The sequence below is a fragment of the Cariama cristata genome, unplaced genomic scaffold (genome assembly GCF_000690535.1).
Source record: "Cariama cristata isolate BGI_N322 unplaced genomic scaffold, ASM69053v1 scaffold14248, whole genome shotgun sequence".
NCBI classification, from domain to species: domain Eukaryota; kingdom Metazoa; phylum Chordata; class Aves; order Cariamiformes; family Cariamidae; genus Cariama; species Cariama cristata.
The window spans coordinates 2,911-21,790 of NW_009629536.1; the positions used below are offsets into that span (position 1 = coordinate 2,911).

The window sequence follows — 18,880 nt, forward strand, 5'->3', positions numbered from 1 at the left end:
ATCTGCCACAGCATACGCTCAAAAACCTGCTGGAAATCCCAGCTGTCCATACTGGAAACCTCACAGAGCATCGTGGGGGGAGGCATGTACCAGGGGGAGCAGGGACTGCCTGGCTGGGAGGCCAGAAGGACAGGGGAGGGGACATGGGAAGGGGAAAGGGAAGGGAGAGTCTCCCAGCATCTGTCTTCTGTGGCCTGGAAGAGGCAGGATCTTTGAGCTGCTCCCAGATTACAAGGCAAGCAGCAGCCATGACCAGAAGCTGGACAGGACTTGCCCCTAAGGATCTCCTTGGCTACGGGCACACCATGCAGGAAAGGCTCCTGAGTGGCACATCCCATGCCAGTCTGTGGGGAGCGGCCAGCACCATGTCCTGAGAGCTGTCTCTACCTGCAGCCTGGTCTCAAACCAGTTCATACAGTTTGCTCCTCTGTCCCACGCCTGGGTCATTGCCTGCCCCTCCTGCACATCGCCTCTGGGGTCTCAGCCCCAGAGCCAGAGCAGCCCAGGGGAACCATGTGAGCCTGGCTCTGGGCATCCCTTGCCCATGCTAGGGCCACGTTCTCCTTTCAGCTCAGAGCAAGGCAGAATGCAATCCTTGGGCTATGTCAGATGCAGCGCCAGGACCATGAGCCCAGCCAGCATCCCTCTGGGATCCCCGTCCACTGACTCCAGCACTGGCTGGCTGCACACTAGTGCCTCAACACACAGGGACTTGGCTTGGGACAGTGCCCGTGGGTGCAGTCCAGCCTGCTCCAGGCTAGGAGAGCGTGGGATCCCATGTCCACCTGTAACCATTCCCCTGGCAATCCCCATTCTGCCCATGCTCTCTAGGTGGGTGAGACCACCCTGCTGTTCTTGCACTCGGCCATGTTGCTCAGTTTATTCCAGCTCCTCTGAAATACTTCTACAAATCAAATGTGCAAATACTGCATCTTGGGACCAAGACGGCAAAGGAAGGAACGTGCTCCTGAGAGCAGGAGGAGCCGTGGTGCTAGAGCAGCACGGTAAGAGCTTGGAAATGAAGTGAGCAGGGGCTGAGAATAGGGTGACGGTTTCCAGCAGGCCCCTTATCCGTGCCAGCAGGCTCCATCATCACTGAGGTCACACGTCGCTTAAATAGGGAACATGATTGAGTCTGGAACGTAAAACAAACATCTTCAGCAGCCTGCTCTCAAACTGTAAAGCTTCAGATCTCTGCGCAAGATCTGACCTCCTTCCAAAGAATAAATTAGTCCTCTCCTACACAAAAATAAAGCAAGATACTGTCCAGAAATGGTGACACCAATCTGCATGGACTCCACGGGGGCCCTGCACAGCAGGCACAAACCAAGAGGCCTGAAAGCCTTGAGCACAATGAGGCAGGCTCCTCAGCGCAGTGACAGGAAGGTGTGGAGGGTCTGCTGTGAGCAGAGAAAGCCATCGGCTTCCCACTCCACCTTGGGGTCAGGGCAGAGGCAGAGCAGGGCAAATGGCTATGGAAAATGCAGCCAAGTAAGTGGCTGCTGCTGCTGCCTCTATGCAGGAAGCAAGGAAAAGTGCAGAAAAACAAACCCGTGCTCATCTCCATCCAGAAGCTCCAAGTGGAGAATGAGGGAAAGCCATTATTCTCCCTTCGAATTATAGCAGCACCAACGACACTGAAGTTTTGGACGGATTTGTTTTCCTGGGGAAAGGTCTGAGGCCAGTGACAATGCAGATGGAGCATGGAGAGGCTGGGCTTTTCGTAGGGGTGTGCACAAGCAGACTTTGCCTTGCACCTTGGTATTTCTAGTATGATTCCAGCAGAGTTTCTTTTAAAAAATAATACTTTGTACATTCAGGCATTGCTGCCTTGGGGCAGCGTCACCTCCCATTTGGCACAAATCGTTTTATTCACAAACCTTTCTTCTCTCTCCTGAGTCTTTCCTGTTTAATTCAGGACACAGAAGATCCGTCTGCGATGCAGAGTTCAAGAACTGCCCACTCAGCCCCTTGCCCACCTCCTGCCAGCTCTAGGCCTGGAGGCAGCAGATGCAACCCTCATGCAGACTGGCAATGCGAGAGGGTCTTCCCAGAGCACCTGGGCATCTCTGTGTGTCTTCAGTGAGGTGGGATTCTTGCGGGGGGCTGCCAGTGCCTGCCCCCAGAGCTGCAGCTCATGTCTTCATCTCCTCCCTTGGAGGCAGTGGCTGCAGCCACTCAGATCCCACTGGTTAGGTCAGTGATGACTCGGGCTTTCACCAGCTTCCGCAGGAACTCCTTCTCCCGCTGAATGTTGTGCGTCCAGGACTGGAAGGAAACGGGAGAGACAGGAGGTCAGCAGCTATCCTGGCCGAGCATGCTCCTGACCCCCATGTTGCGGGAGACTCCAGCTGAGGCAGGGCAGTGGCTTCTGCCAAGGAGACAGAGCCTGCTGCAGACCAGAAAAGCCCTTGCAGACCAAGGGCCCTCTCTTATCTAAAGCCGATACAGCCAGCAGGGTCAGACCCATGTACCTGACGTAGGAGGCCTCCCCATGGACTGGGTGAAGTGGTTTTGGCATGGTGAGGTCTGGGCAACCCAGGTACCTTGGGCAGATGTACCTGGTTACAGTGCCCTCCCAAGCCACCCCACACGAGTCCAACAGCGCAGCATTAACAGTGACGTACGCCAGGGAACAGAGCTGGCAGAGAACACGGCGGCAGGATGCGTCGTACCCACATACAGCTCCCTGCCAAGGGAGGTCCCTGAGCAATGCATGGGGTGCATGCAGCTGAAAAGCCCCAAGACCAGCCCCATCAAGGCTAGTTCTTGCCTCTGCTAGCCCCATCAAGAGGAAACCACACGCTAAAGGTTACACTAATACAATGCGAATGGTGAAATGGTCGCATCTCCCAGCCAGTGAAAGCAGTAAGTCGCTTGTCTCCCTGGGGAGACCAAGGCAGAGCAGGGAAAAGCAACTTTCCCCAAAATCTCCCAACAGGGCAATAATCCCAGTAAATGAAGCCAGGTCTCCAGCACAGTGCTCTGGTCAGGAGGTAATCTGAGCTCTAAATATGATCTGGAGCATGACAAAATCACTCCACAGGAGCCTCCCTGAAATTGCCTCAAACTTGACAAAGGACCAGCCCAATGAGCCCTCTGAGGGCGCTTTGTCATAGGTATCTAAACCCAGTTTACCGACTGCAAAACCGTGGGCACCTGCCTGCAAAGCACTGGTTGTATCCATCACACACAACAGGCATGTGGCTTTCCTGTCATCTGGACAGGACAGGACAAGCAGCTCTCAGCCATGACTGCTGTGTGGCACTGACAGCCCCGGTCATGGCATGCAGCCTGCTGCCAAGAGGTCCAAGGGAGTGATGGTCCCTCTCTAGATCTCCAGCACACTTTGGAAATACCTCTCTTGCCGCTACTGTGCATTTACAAGCCACTTCCATCCCCTTGGTGCACAGGAATGACGACAGCTAAAGCTGCTAAGGAAAGTTCAGGCAGGTCTTATCTTGTAACCTGTGTTCCAAAGAACTATTTGACTTCCTCTGCTTCCAGTGACACTGTTACCTGAATGCTGCAAAGGGTGCACCAGCACCAGACACAACAGGGCCACATGTGGTAAACTGCTGGTGCTCTTTGGGACTCTGAAAATGCAGAAGACCTTGTCTCTAAACTGAAAAGACACTGCCCAGAAACAACTTGGCTTCTGCTAGCATAAAAGCAGAAACTGAAAACTGGCACTGGGAAGAAAGCTGGCTGTAAAAGGAAAAAAGCATGAATTTCAGAAAGCAGCAATGGGAGCGATGGTGGTGCAGAGCAGAGGGACCTGGGAGAGCAGGGGCTGTGTGTGCCTGTCATTTGCAGCCAGAGAGCCAGGATCCCTCAATGTGCTGGAAATGGTCCCACATGTGGCATGTCAGCTGGGGGTCCCAGGCTTGGCCCCCGCCATGCAGCAGCGTCTCTTCTGACAGCACAGCCCCTTGCTAGGAACGCACGGCACCGGCAGAGGCAGCCAAGTGTGAGTGTGTGCTCCTGCCAAGAGGCAGTGAGCAGCTGTCGGCTGGCACAGGGGCCACGCTGAGAACACCGGGTCTCAACGCATTCACTTACATCTGGCTGGGCTTGTTGTTCAAAGCCTATCTGGAGCACCAGGGAACCAGATGTGCCTGATATGTCACAGCACAATCTGATCCCTCCTTCATGGCTTTCAGCCTCATCAAACACTACGAGAAGCCAATTGGTTTCACCCAGGACAACCTGCTTGCGTCCCTTGGTACAGATGGTAACCAGGGAAGCAGCCACTTCTAGGCAAACTCAAACCACCTAAAACGTCACCTCAGGCCACATGCAAATGCCTTATCTGATGGCAAGAGGAAATCTGCTTTGTGAAAGGTACAAGTGGAGCAGGAATCTAAGTACAGGAGGTGGATAATAAAACTTTGGGTGATACCATTGCAGTCTCTAATGCTACAGCTAGGTCTGGCTCCAGCACTGATTGCAGAGCTGCTGGCAAGACCTATAAACCTCAGGCTGTTCAGCATCCAGGCTGCTCTACACCCTCAGCACTGCCACCAACTCCTCTTTCCAAGTAGAAAGCCACATGTAAGGGAATTCAGCATCCCACTTGATCCCTAGATCTTAGTGGTGTTTGCGGCAGCACTCTCAAATGTTTTGTGGTTGAATGTAAGACCACAGAGTAAGAGGATTCCCTGGTGAGGATGGGCTGTTGTCCCTCCCAAAGAGCACGAGCAGGGCGCTCGGTGCGGTGCGGCGCGGCTCCCCCCACACCCGACAGCAAGGCGGGCAGGAGGGATGAGGCATGTCTCCAACACCAGCTCCGGTTACTGATTACACGAGAGGGACTCACCCCACTGACAGACAGCGCTAATCAGCAGAAGGAAGCTGCATTCCAGCACTAGTGGCGGCAGTGGGGAGAAGAGCCAGAGCAGATTTCTCAAAATTGCCAGACAGAGGCAGCCACCTCGCTCTCATTGCCCTGACAGGGGAAAGGCAACAAAATACACCCTAAATCCCAGCAGGTTTTAGGGTGTATACACCCTAAATAGCACCGTGGGTAGCACAGCCTAGGTAGCACACACCGCTGGCAGGGCCTGGCAGGCGGGAGGGCTCTGTGAGGCGGCTGCAGGGTCTCAGGAAAAGCCAGGCCTTGGCAGGCTCAGGAGGCCAGGACAACATTATGGCTGTTGTAAGGGGAAGTTCTCTTTTGCTATCCCTCACTGGGTAAGCCAAGGTGTTCTGTGTAACCAAGCTTGCAGGCAAGTTGTCCTTGAAATCTTTCAGCTGATGCAGTGGCCTGAGCTGCAGGAGGATGATAAGACAGAGGCAATGCTCCGGCCACCTGCGTCCCCACGGACAGCGTTGTGCTGCCAGAGTGCTTGTTCTGACATTTTAAACAGAGGATTTGTGAGCAGGATCCATGCCTGGAGGATGATTACACGAAGCGGCTGCAATGCTGTTGGTTTATTCCTGCTACTACTGCAAAGAAGCATTTTCCTGCCCTTGGATGCTGGATGCACTTTGGTTGTGCTGGCAAGATACTCACTGTCCCTTCTGACCGCTTTGACCCCCTCTTCCTGTGCACACCGAGCTGTTACTGCCTCATTTCCTATTCCTGTATGTGGGACTGTTCACGTTCACAAACCTCCTGCCCCAAGTTCTGAAGCTACACCTCAGCACCACAAGCAGAAAACCCCAGCTCTTCTTTCATGAATCTGCACCTCCAGAGAGCGACGGAGCATCGCAGAGCATTCACTGCCATCTCCACTTTCTTGTCCCTGCACGTCACCACCACTACCGCTGCTCCTGCAACCTGGTAGACTGGCTCTGCCCTCTCCTGCCTCTGCCGCTCACATCGAGCAGGCGTCCGGCACAGCTTCCACTTGTGCAAACAAACGGGCTGCTTGTCTGAGCCTATGGCTGGAGTAATGAACTTCTGGGAGTTCCCACAGGAATGTCCCAGGAGGCTCCAGAGCCCTTCTTGTTCTTTGGGGATCAGGCTGGGATTTCCTTTGCTTTGGGTCTCTCCCTGAGTAGCGGATGTTTGCTCTTTTCAGCCGAGAGAGAAACAGCAGCAGAGCTGCTCTGCAAGCACATGCAGGGTTACGGCTGTCCATCCCAGGGAGGTGGCAGTGGGTCTGATTGTTTGGTCACAGTTATTAGATCAAAATTTATCATCAGTTAAAGCCACCTTTCAGGGTTATGCAAATGCAGCAGCCCCCAACCACCTGTCCTTTTTTTCTTGATGATTCCACGAGGAAGGACAAAACATCCTCTGTCCCTTCAAGAGAAGTCAAGTAGAAGTCTAAGAAAATGTTTCGAGAGACCAACCCAGGAGGAAGGTAAGCTCCCCATCTGTAATCAATTAAGATCAGGGAATGCCTCAGCTTCAGAGCACATTAGTCTTATCAAACATATTGCAATATCTTAAAATACAGGAAGATTAAAATCAGAGAGAGTGAAGTCAATAAGGAATGTACTCAAGAAAAACAGTAAGTTGTAAAGCAGGGTTTCACGGTTCTGTTACATCCTCCATACTTCTGCAAGCCAGCAGCATTTCTTCCCGAAAACCTACACAGAAACCACAGGAGCAGCAAGAAGTGCTACTTCACTGGCAACAGTCGGTTTCCAGTCTCCACCAGTGCTAATTTATCTCTGCCTTTAACCTTCACTGCCTCGTCTCTAGAGCTGCTTATTTTTCATGGTTCTGCCTTGCCCACGCCCTTGCTCTGGTGACCACGCATGCTGGGTGTTTTATGGCCACTCTTCAGCCGCAGTTTCACCTCCCAGTGCACCTCCCATGGCACCAGTGCCCTGCCTCGGGCAGGACCAGTTGTTCGCTCCTCTCCCAGTCCATCTGCTGGGATTTGGCAGCACCACAGACTGCCCTGTCCTACCTGCATCCCCTTGGTAGTCGCACGTACTGAAACAAAAGGGAGGGCTGGGCACCCTCATCTTTTCATGTTTAGGAGATTTACTCATAGCTCCTTTATGCCCAGTCATTCTTATACCAACTTCAATTTTTAAACAGCTTTTTTAGGTCTTGCTTATTCTCAACACATACAGAGAGCGCAATTGTATCTCTTCTCAGTCTTCATTTTACCAAGCTGAACAAGCCATGTCTTCCTTCTGCCAAAATGGGCTGTTCATTTACCCTATGAAAACTGGGAAATTTCCCAGAAGTGTAGTAGCTCCCTCTGTCCCTATTTACCCCAAATTTACTTTTTCTGAACCAGAAAAAAAGCTCACCATTGCCTCATGCAGAAGCAATTCTCTCTCTCTCTCCAAGAAGTCCTTTCCTCTAGTCCTTCCACAGCTGTATTTGCCTTTTTTTCATAGTAACAGCCTGTCATCCTGAATTATCCTGCAATTTATTTGTACCTACTTAAGCACTCTCCTCCTCTGCCACTGCCAAATAACGCTATCTCAGCTTAGAGTAAAAATTTCTGGTATTGCCCCAAATGGCATGACCTTCCATTCATACTCAGGTTTCATGCCACCCAGTTTACCCCCGTTCTCAAGGTGCTCATGGTCTTCCTGGATGGTATTTTGATCCTCCCTTGTATTGACCACACCTGGTTTTGTCTCATCACAAATTCCACTCGCACACCATTGCCTTCTGTGCCAAAAATCATTAAAGCAAACACTAAACATGTCCTCCCGCGGGGGAACTCCCAGCCATCCATTCAGTGCCACTCTTTGTGTTCTCCTTTCGAGAGACTATTCATGTACAGGTGTTGCACCAAATCGTGGCTTCTGAAGCTTAACTAATAATATCTCACTCAGCACAGTATCGCACGCTTAACTGAAATTCAGACAGACTGGGCTACTACACTTCCTCTGTCCCCAGAACGATTTTTTTTTTTAATCAAATAAAGATATTAAATTAGTTTTTGTAACCTGCCTTTGGTAAATCCATGTTGTGTTTGCTTTCAGGATTTAATTATTCTTTCATTTAAACTCTGCTCTGAAGTTCTGAATAGCACCTCGGAGGTCAGATTAAGAGGTCTGAATTTGACAAGATTATTTTCCTTGCCTCGTTCCCAACCCCCCAAAAAAGAAAGGAAAAAGAGGTATTATGTCCACTACAGTCTAATCCTGTGGAACCACGTGTAACCTGATAGATTTATTGAGGACCTTTTCCTCCGGACTTGCAGCTTAATTGGTTCAACAGCACAGTGGTTGGAACAAAGATCTCTCAGGCTCTCACACCTAGTGCATTAGCTTCAACGGCTTTTGCCTTTCACTGCTGACCCAGTCATTTTCAGTTTCTATGAACTTCTCACCATAAGCCACCCTTTCCCTCACATTCATCATATGACCCTTATAGAGGTAATATATTCATTCATGTGGTTCCCACTTTGGCTCTTTAATCCCATTGCCTTCTGCTTTCTTCACCTCCCTGGACACCACAGCCCTGGTAATTCTTTCCTTGTTTCCATATTATTTATTTGGCAGTGAGACTGTCCAGTGTTTATTTTCCTTTGCAAGATCTAATTCCACTTGACTTCTGCCAGTTTCTACTTTATCTCTGTCCTTTCCAACCACCAGGAGTGAAGGCTCCTGATGCTTTCCCCGACTTCTCTGTAACTTCTAATACCGCTTTGAAGCAGTTATTTATGAAGTTACGTCTACAGCCTTTTTCTTCCAGTTTCCTCCTTGCTGCGAACATGAATTGCAGATAATTTCTGCACTTTTCACAAAAAAGATTTCAAGTCTACAATAAGTCCATGAGCTCTTCAGTGCATTTGCCTTTGGTAGCCCATTCTCCTAGGCTAGACCTGAATTCAGAGAAGTCAGAGTCTGCACACGTCCCAGTTCCACTGAGCACCCTGCCAGCACTGCCGAGTGCCACCCCACAGTCTAGATACAGTCCTGCTTATCAAGCTCCCTCCTTTTGGAAGCAAAATCTGAGTTATAACATCCCTTCTGTTGCCTTTCCATTTAATTTAACCATGAAGGCACTTGATCAAAAGCTGTTTCCTAAAATGTCCTCCTAAAAACAGCTCTGAAAGGCCATCAGCTCTTCGTGTGCCCCCACAATTGGTGAGAAGAGCTAGCTACCGCATCTGGGAATACCTGGGCTTTCCCCTTGACAGCAATACTGGCTCCAACTGTACATCTGGAACAGTACGATTTCTGGTGGTACCTGGCACCCTTGCAGAGGTCTGTGTTCAATGCTGGGGTCAACAGCTGGGCTCTAGCACACCCTTGTAGATATTTTACCGTCTTTTCCTACAGAGATCTTGTCCAAACTCTAATTCTGTTTTTGTCTATCCTACAGCCTTACCTTCCTTGTTGTTATTAGTGCATAGTGGTATCGCACAAGTGTACCAGACTTCTGTCCTCCTGAACAAGGCAATACCTGTGCTCTGGTCACGACTGCTATTCCATCAATCTTTTCAGATTTCTATTACATAGACACACAGTCCTTATGCATAGGAACAGCATGTGAGGCCTTCGTTCAGCCAAAACGCTGTCAAACAGGTGGCTTTTAAACAAAGACAAAAATGTATAAACCTCATCAGTCATCACTGCCGGCCCCAAGAAAAAGCACTGCCCTTTCAGAGGTCCCCCTGCCCCAGCCCCTAACCTCCCCCTCCAAAGCTGACCTCCATTTCAGTCTGCACCATTCCTTGTACTCCAATCGCAATTCATCAGCCAGGCTCGAATAGCTGTGTTTTCAGTCTATAAATCACCAGGCTAGACATCTGCCTGGCTTTCAAAGGAGTTTTGTTCTTCTTGATGCCTCCGCAAACTTTAAGGTACTTGGAGGCCTGAAGTAGCCCAACCACCCCCTCCCAAGCAACTTGCGTTGATTTAAAATGCAAAGGACGGCTTCACAGAGAGAGCCCAGATGATGATAAAGCACTATTGTTTGTGCCTTTATGGGCCGAGACTCCAAACTTGATGTTTGCGGATTATTCTGAGAGGTAGCTGCTGGCAGGGAGAGATAGAGACAAAGCTGTGTGTCACTGCATGCTGCAGGCTACCTCCCCTGGCCCTTGTGACAGCCCTTACACAGGCTGAATAAGAAGCGTTACAAGATGGTGTCCTCCAGCATCCTACAAAGACCTGCTGGGGAAGCGGAGCCAGTGATCAGAAGGAAGCCATCAAAGGCAGTCACGCCACCTCCCCCTCGGGTCAGGCACCGAGTCACTGAAGTGTCGGGCACAGCTGTATCAAAGGAGCTGACACCAACAACATCGGCGCTGGCGCTTGATCTGCTTCTACAATGAAAAGGAGACCAGTCAGCAGCTCCACTGCGCAACACAAATGCCCATCCAGATGGGCTCTGGATGGATAAGGGTGGTTTTTAACCACACATTCTCCATTTTTACCAACCGCAAGTGCGTGAGGCAGTCTGCAGCCAGCTGCTGAGAAGACAGCTTGGGGTATTCTCTGTGCGGCGTCTGAGGTGACTCCTTGCTCACATCCTTGCTCCTGCAAGGAACGACCAGGAGACTCAAGCTCACCTCTGGATCATGAGGCCAGGGAAGGCTGTGTGCTAGGGCAGAGCACGTGGCAAAGGGATGCTGAAAGCCAGTCTTGTGCTCCGTTCCCATGATTTAGCACTGCCTCCTGCTCTCTCAGTTTCATCAGCTCCTTGCGGATATGTATTTACTGTTCTAAACACCGTCACTTTCCCATCCTGAAATAATTTCTGCCTGAAACACTAGCCTGTTTTGCCATTAGCAGTGAAGGTCTATTGTAATCCTTATAGGCAGGTTCATTAATTTCTTAATCTGGAAAAGCTTCACTCTATTTTAAAATTATTCCCTTTTTCCTCACCTCATTTGCATGTTTCCTTTGCTATGTTCCCAGTGGATCTGACACTTCTACGTTAACAGAAGACAGTGACCTGTGATAAAAATACACTTTTATGGAGTGCTTGGGCAGGAAGCTTTACAGGACCTGAGCAAGAAGTAAAAATACTACAAACTATATCAAAATTCAGCTCCGATGGACTCATTGCCATGAAAACAGAAACAAGTAAGCAGACACCTTGGCAAGGACTCAATCGTTTTCTGTACAGGATTCATGGAAGCAGCCAAGGGCTGAAAGCTGTTGCAAAGCTATTTGGAATAGGGAAAATAGTAACTGAAGGGAGATGACACACTTGGACATTCTGCATTTTGTAAGTTAAAAGAAAGAGACAGGATCAGAGCTGAAAAATCACCTGTGAGAGTTTAGACAACAGCACCAGGTCTATTGGGCAGCAGACTCCCAGTAACAGACCAGAGAACAGCAGGCTGTCTTCACATCATCCACAAAGCCCCTGCTGAAGTGCAGGCCAGGGATTCTGCACCCATGGCAGTGATGGGGGGAAGATGAGAGATGAGGGGAGAAGGTGCTGGGCAGCAGAGCTGGGCTCGAGGGGTGGTCTTGCACTGCAAGCATTGATCTTCCCGCTCACAGTCTGAAACTGAATGCATGGCACCAGTGTGCTTCCAGCTCTAAAGAGCACACTTATGAACAGAAAAGGGTCTTCTCCACCAGGTCTGCCTGGTCATAGTACACTGAGCTACCCAAGACAGAGGGTAAGGAAGCCATCCAGGACTAAACTGGAGAAATTTACTCTCATGAGCATTCACAAGCTCCGGAGGATAGATAGTGTTTTGCAGCCATACTACTGACCAGAGTGCCAAGACCATACACTTCCCCTTGACTGGTAACACTGATGAAGCTCCAGAGCATCTGCCTCCTCGCAGAGCCTCTTCCTTTGGGGCAGGAAAGGCCTGCCCAGCCCTTGGGAGTTGGAGATGCTGGAAGAGGCAGTGAAGGCAGCTGCCTTCTGTGGTAGCAATAGCAGCACAATGTTGGACCTTGAGGGTTTTTACTCCTGCAGGGAACGGAAAGACTAAGTAAAACTATGTACTGGGGCTGCCTGTTTCTCCTCTTGGAAATTGAGCCTCAGTCCCACAGAGCAACAGGAAAACTAACATTCATTTCCACAGAGATTTTATCACCTCAGTCTTGGCATGGGAGAGGCATCTCCGCCCAGCTGTGAGCAAGCGAGCGCATTTTGCTGGTTTTTTTTATGTAATCAGAACAAATTCCTCGGAGATGAGTCACGGGGTTTCAAGGGTGTCCAGAGAGATGTCAAGCAGGTCTCAAGTGTAAATCAGCGACACACCTTGCCGAGAGGATGCATGCTTGCTGGCAGGCCCATTTTCCCTGCGGACAGCAGGCAAGGGAAGGGGCTCGATGGATATTCCCAGGGAGGCTACCACAAGCCACACACACACATGTGGCACCTCCAGACCCTGGATGCTGCTGGTGTTTACATTTCCTCTGTGAAGACAATGATGGTTTCAGGGTGGAGCTGGAGTGCTTCCCCGCAGCTGCTCTCCAGGCTTAAATACTGAAGATTTTCAGTCATTCAGGCTGGAGGAGTCAGTGTCCCTGCAGTCAGGGAGATGATTTGAACTTCAGAAACAGAGGTTCTGCCCCACCAAAGCCTGGTCAAACTGCAGGGGCTCCTGCCTGTGCTGTTCGTTATGGTGGAACAGCTGCATCCCATGGCAGTTGTTTCAGTGCTGTGATGTTGCTCCGTTAAGCAAACCTGTTCCACCCCCTTGCCCAGGAATGAGTACTCCAGCCTCCATGGGACTGCAGGCCAGACAGAGGACAAGGATGGTACTTGTATAATTTCAAGGCACACCCTGCTTTAGTGGCTCTTTTAAAGGCGGAAATGTAGAGGAGGACCAGGCAGAACTAGACCTGGACACAAACCCAGAGGTCCAAAGTAATACTGAGGAAAATGTGGTGAATGCTCTTGGGCCTTTGGGTGTGGGAGCAGATGGACAGACAAAGATCTTGGTGGAGCTTGGCTCTGGGACAATCTTCTTTCACTAATGCCAAGGGCAAGGTTTGGCACAAGGAACCAACGCCAGCCAGCCTCCCAATTTGCGAATCACATATAGGTCTCTCTTCAAGCAGGGCGTGCAGGGCGCTGCCAGACTAAAGTGGGGCAAATATCTATTTGTGCATTCTTTGAGGGCAACTGCAGAAGACACAACCCAACTATTATGCCCTTCACCTTTCAACTTCACCATCAGGTGACTAACAATTACCAGCTACCATTAATATTAAATGGGAGAGAAAGAAATGCAATCCTCTCTCTGCTCTTCACATTCCACAATATCTCAAACAATTTGTCATATTGGGAGGGGCGGAGGCAGGAGGAGCATTAATTATTGATACCTGGGAACAGATGGCTTTTCTTGTACCAGGGCAGAGAAATGTAAGAGGAGGCTGTGGGTGAGGATGTGAGGATTAGATGGGCAGACACATATCAGATAACCAGCCTTCAAGTGGAACAGGAACCTTCCTCCTAGAACCAGCTCTGCTTGCCTGCAGAGCTCTCACCTACAGCCCTGGCTGCAGAAACAAATCCACTGACATCTGAATTAGTGAGACTTCACCAGAACCTTTCAACACTCCCTCACCTCCATACAGAACACGATGACTGACAGCTTCCAGACAGCAGAGGCCTGACAAACCAGGCACAAACTGGTCTCTCTAGGAGACCTTACTGGTTGCATTTCACATGTTCATCCTCGTCTACTGCCCTGGGTCATGCAAGGTTTATTCCTGAGACCACATACAGTGTCCAAGAGTGACTTGACTTCCTCCTGTCTTCCACCGGCTTCTGCATCCCACTCAGGGTGCTGGCCTCCAGAATCAAAGATCCAAGTGATCTGGACCAGCGACATCAACCAGAGACTCTGTCATACAACTCTTTTTGCCAGCTTTTCCCATTGATCCATGTAAAGATCAAGAGGAAGACAACTTCATTCTTGTCAACCCCTGTGTAGGTGTCCCTGAGGTCGGAGACACCTACCAGGTTGCAAAGCAGGCTTGGCACAGGACACCTGCTATGAGTGTCCCCCATGTCCAAGACCAGACTGTGGGACTGACATCTTCATGAGACAGGAGAAATAACTGGGCAAGAAGGACTCTCCACCAAAGCTAGCCAATTCACCAAAGTGGACACAGTTGGCACCCCAGAGACAAAACCTTTTCCTGAAACTTTCAAGAACAGTCTCCGTACCACTGCTGGAGCGAGGCATCTGCATCCGTTTTCACTCTGGTGTAGTCATGTCTCTGCTGGAAGGCTAAGGAACCAGCTGCACTGACTCAGACCTGGGCCTGGGTAACCCAGGGTCCTGTCTCAGGCAGTGGTTACAAGCAGATGCCCAGGGAGGAGTCAACGGTTGGCAAGCCAACGGTGATACCTCCTCTACTACTGCAAGAATGATACTCCTCAGCTATTTTCTGTTTGGGGATTTCACAAGCCAGACACCACCTCTATACATAGTGACTCAATTCAGTTTTCCTCTCTGGACATACCCCTTAAATCCTGTAAATGGGCACTCACTTTCCCAGCCAGGACTGATTAAATCCATGGTTATTCCACTGAGCAAAGCAGACCTTCTTGCTACCTCCACAGGCCCAGAAGGTACCTCAGGACTACAATGTCCAATTCCCTGATATATTGGGGACCTCCTCACAGTCTTTTCCCAAACTCAGTTTGTTCTCTCTGAGAGGTTGTTCCAAAGCCTCATTACTCTGATAATTAGACACGGTCTTCTCATTTCTCAAGCTGACTAATCAGTGATTTCTAATTCCTCTCAGCCTGCCTAGGGTCATGCAGCCTACAGCCTGTGAGAGTCCCAAGACACGTACAATCTTGTGATTTGGAAAAACACAACTTCCCAGCTTCCCTTCTGGCCTGGATCAATAGCAAAGTGCTTGAGGTGCACAAATACCAAGTGCCAGAAGTCTGCTACCGTCCTTGAACAATACAACTTTTCACAAGTAGTGTAAAGATGTAGGATGGAGAAAGTTTCCCTACCTAGGAGCCAGTGAAGAGGGGGAAGCAACCTTAGAAAGACCTGGGCCACATCTGTGCTGGGAAAGATTGAGCTCTACCAAAAAAGCAGCAAACCTTCCTACTACAGAAGCTTTGACCAGTGTCCAAGTTTCCTCTAGTTTGGTATAGGAAATGGACAGACCGGTAAGAGCGTCTTTATACTGCTGTATTATATCAACACGAGAGTTTCTGTTCCTGTAAAAATGCTGTTCATTGCACTGTGATAGTACCAGAAAATATTTCTAATGCAGATCTGGCTTTAAAGAGCAGTCTCCACAGAGCCGTGATGTGTTTACACTAGCTAACTGCTGCTGAACAGTCAGCTGAGAGCTAACATGTACGGGCTAATCTCACCTCCCCCACATTTCACAGGAGCTGAGGAGGGGATCATCGAGCAAAAGAAGCCTATGGATTAGAGAGCAATACAATGGATCAAAAAGCAGGAGGAGGCCACATCTTTTCAACCCCAGAGCAGAATTGCTCCCTTTCACCCTACTCGAGTTAACATTTCTGTGACTCCTTTCCCTGCTGCTCAAAGAAGGAATCACATTACATACACATTCCAGAGAACCTTTCCCAGCAGAAATAACCATTTTTAACACACATTGTGCTTGGGAGAATATCTAGAATTTTACAGGCAAATGCATGGGTGGAGCTGTGTTTTGACCCATACAGGAAAGCTGTAAGTTGTCATCACCATCCCAGTCAGGCTCTGGAGTCGGGGCGGTCGGAGGGCTTGGGAGGAAGATGTGCTCGGCAGGAGCTCCCTACCTCTTTGATGGCAGACATCTTGATGTTCTCATAGTAGTGCAGCGGTGCATTGGGTGAACTCATGTCATAGCCAAACCCAGCTACCGCCACCTCATCACAGTTGTGGAGCGCCATGGTTATTGCTACGCTTCCCAAGGTGGGGATGTTCTGAGAGGAGAGAAAGCAGGAAGCAAGTTGCCATTTCTATAATCAAAGATTTCCTCTTATTGCCTCTGCTCACAGGGACACTGCTGCTACTAGGCAGAAAAATCACGAACGGGGTATTTGGTGGTATCTGCACATCAGCTGCCTAATGCCATCTTGTGGGGTCAATAGCCTCCCAACTTGCAAAGAAAATCATATGTTAGCCAGCTTCCCGCAAAGCATCCAGCACAAAAGCAGTGGCTCTTATTTGAGGCTCTATGATCTGACTCTCCAGGGGAGTATGGCAGGGCAGAGGAACTAATGCAAATGGTCAGACTCCCCTTGCACAACTTTGCTATCCTGAGAACAGGGCAGCAGATGAGCTGGAGGGCGAATCACAGTGGGTACGTTAGTTTTCTGAAATTAAAACAAGACGTAGATACTGGATTACAATTCTATGCACATTACTGGCTTCCAGCTAGGCTAAGGAGGAATACTTATCCCAAATGGGTCACCATGCAGGAGCAGAAGTGAGGAACAGTACAAACACTTTATTTTACTGATGGCAAAAGCAGTTTAAGGAGGCTTTAAGGAAGTTTAAACAGCTCTGGGAGAGGGAGAAGAGATCAGGCAGACCCAGTCAGCAGTGTGCACTGAGACCCCTTCCTTTGCTGAGAGGCATACCCACAGGCAAAGGGCACTCTGGCCTCTGCCATACCCTTCCTAGCCACAGCATGGTGGAAAGACGAGGAGCAGTGGGAAGCCGGTCAGAGATGGGTGTTAGCAATCTGAGCAGGGACACCCCGACTGTCATCTCCCATCTGCTGCCCTGCCATGTGCACCCAAGTCCAGCCTCAGCCCTTCCCATTTCATCTGGCTTCTGCCAAGGCCCTGTGACAGTGGTGCTGTACGGCTGCAACTCCTCTTGTGCGTTCAGATGAACGCGACCACTGTGATAAGACGAGTGTTTCTAGTGTAAAATCCTAGCTCACAGACTTTTCTAGCTCCCCTTTAGCCAGATGAATCCAGAGGTAGCTTTACCCCAGGGGCTAGGGAGAGGCTGAGAAATCCACCCACATATCTTATCTTAATTTGTAGAGCATCCAACACCGGCTGTATTAAAAGTATCATGAATTCAGAGGACATGCTCAGACAGTCACCAAAGGTGACAGCCTCTTATCTGAGATGTAGAAACCAACTGCACGCTTATATTTTGCATTTAAAATGGTTTACCCTGAACCAGTGAGCAATACTATTGCATTTCACTTGATGTTTGTAACAGACTGGGAACACAATGTTTTGAGCTTCTACCTCTCATTCAAAGGAACCAGCTTTTGGCAGCAGATTACCTTGCTCGCTTCTGATTGCCTGACCAGTCCCATGACCAAGATTTTCCAAGCGAAGAATGCCACCCATACCCTAGCTCAGATGTGCAGAACTGGGAGCACAACCCATGTGCTATGGAGAACTCCACTACAGTGCACTGGAATTAACTAATCTGAAGACAAACGTGCAAAAACTGCTTATGTCTAAACCAGTGAGACATTAAATTCAAACGTTTGCAATGCAACTGTAACAGCGCACATCTGAAATGAAAAGACCTTACCACATCCTCCTGTGCCAGCTCTAGATGTTAGCAAAAACAGCAGCAGAGTCATTTTATTCTCACTGCTTAATTTCAATTGATACTACAAACAATATTGTTTTTATTCTGGTTATTTTAGTTCATTGTTAATTCACTGGTAGCCGTAATATATCAAGGACGGGTTTAAAAAAATTGGAAAAAGTTTATTAGGCAAGGATAAGAAAATTCCCCCGAATTTCAAAATATGCAAGAACATCCTGTCTTCCCAGGCATGGCAGTTCAAATTCAGATATTCTCAGCTTCATGTTTTACATCGGAGATGACATTTGGATTTCACTGGAATTGCATCAGCGGTAAGTGAACTTGCCACAAAAACCCTTCCCTCAGCTGAGCTGTAGTTACAGTGTCCAAAACATAGTGAGTAAATGGTTATGTCCTTGAGAATGTGTCGTCCTTGGGAATACAATGGCGTTAACACCACCCACACTTGCACTGGGCCCATTCCCACGCTACAGCTCAAGGGAGACACAGGGTCTTTGCCTGAAGGGAATTTCACTGGCCAAGTTAACATTTAAGAGCTAACTTTCTAATGTGAGTCTTACAAACCACAGAGAATTAATCATACTACCCAACCTTATGGGAGGACTGCCAAACCACCATAACTTTCTTTCAAGCATATTTTTATTTCTGTTTGGAGAATAACAGACTACAGAAATCGAAAGTGAACTTTCCTTTGGTCACCAAATACCTGCCTGACTTTATTCCACATGTAATACTTCCAATAGCCTTTATGGAAAAACAGGAGATAATTTTCTCATCAACTTCTGATCTTCAGCAGTTCTTGCCATGCCAGTACCTCAGTACTGCTTGCTCCTCCCTCAGAAACGATTAAAATACCAAAAATGATTAAAATACCAAAGACTACCAAAGACTTCCTAAGCTCTCAGATTGTAGTAGATATATCTGGTTTGGCCCCTACAACTATCAGAAATTCACATGGTGTCCTTAGTAAAATAGTTTTGTGTTGCCCTAAAATCCCATTCAGAAACTCATGATCTGATGGCAGTTTTTAATCAAATTATGCCTTATTGATATTAGCACCCTCTAATACTATGGTAGCTACAGCCTAGTGCGTGTGTCCCTCTTGAAGACGGAGATCTGCAGCCATTCACACCTTCACTGATGAGATGCAGCCTCATGTCCCACTGCTGCAGTCAGAACCCTGTGGGCTAAAGACGACCACCTAGAAAATACTGTAAAAATTATTATCCCTGCTATTCACTGAGGGCAGTAACTGTTAGGGCAGCACAGGGTGCTAGCAGAGCCCACTTTTAGTGAATGCGTGGATACCAGTACCTGCTAAGAGAAGAACACGAGTACAAACTGTGTGTGCACCCACATGCGCCCGGATCAAATACATGTAAGTGGGCATTTGCTCCAAACTGCTTATGTTCACAGAATTGATTTGGTTGGAAGAGACCTCTGGGATCACCGAGTCCACCCTTTGCCCTAACATCACCGTGTCAACTAGACCATGGCACTAAGTGCCATGT

General features: G+C 49.0%; 1 protein-coding gene across 1 annotated transcript in view; it reads right to left on the reverse strand.

Moving 5' to 3' along the window:
- Nucleotides 1–860: 860 nt before the first annotated feature.
- Nucleotides 861–18,880, reverse strand: part of ST3GAL3 (ST3 beta-galactoside alpha-2,3-sialyltransferase 3) — a gene marked incomplete at its 5' end in the record, with an annotated part of 73,352 nt that continues 55,332 nt past the window's right edge. Inside the window, 2 exons of the mRNA XM_009705202.1 lie at nucleotides 861–2,268; nucleotides 15,620–15,766. Coding sequence (XP_009703504.1) covers nucleotides 2,179–2,268; nucleotides 15,620–15,766 — 237 coding nt within the window. The remainder of the gene's footprint in view (nucleotides 2,269–15,619; nucleotides 15,767–18,880) is intronic.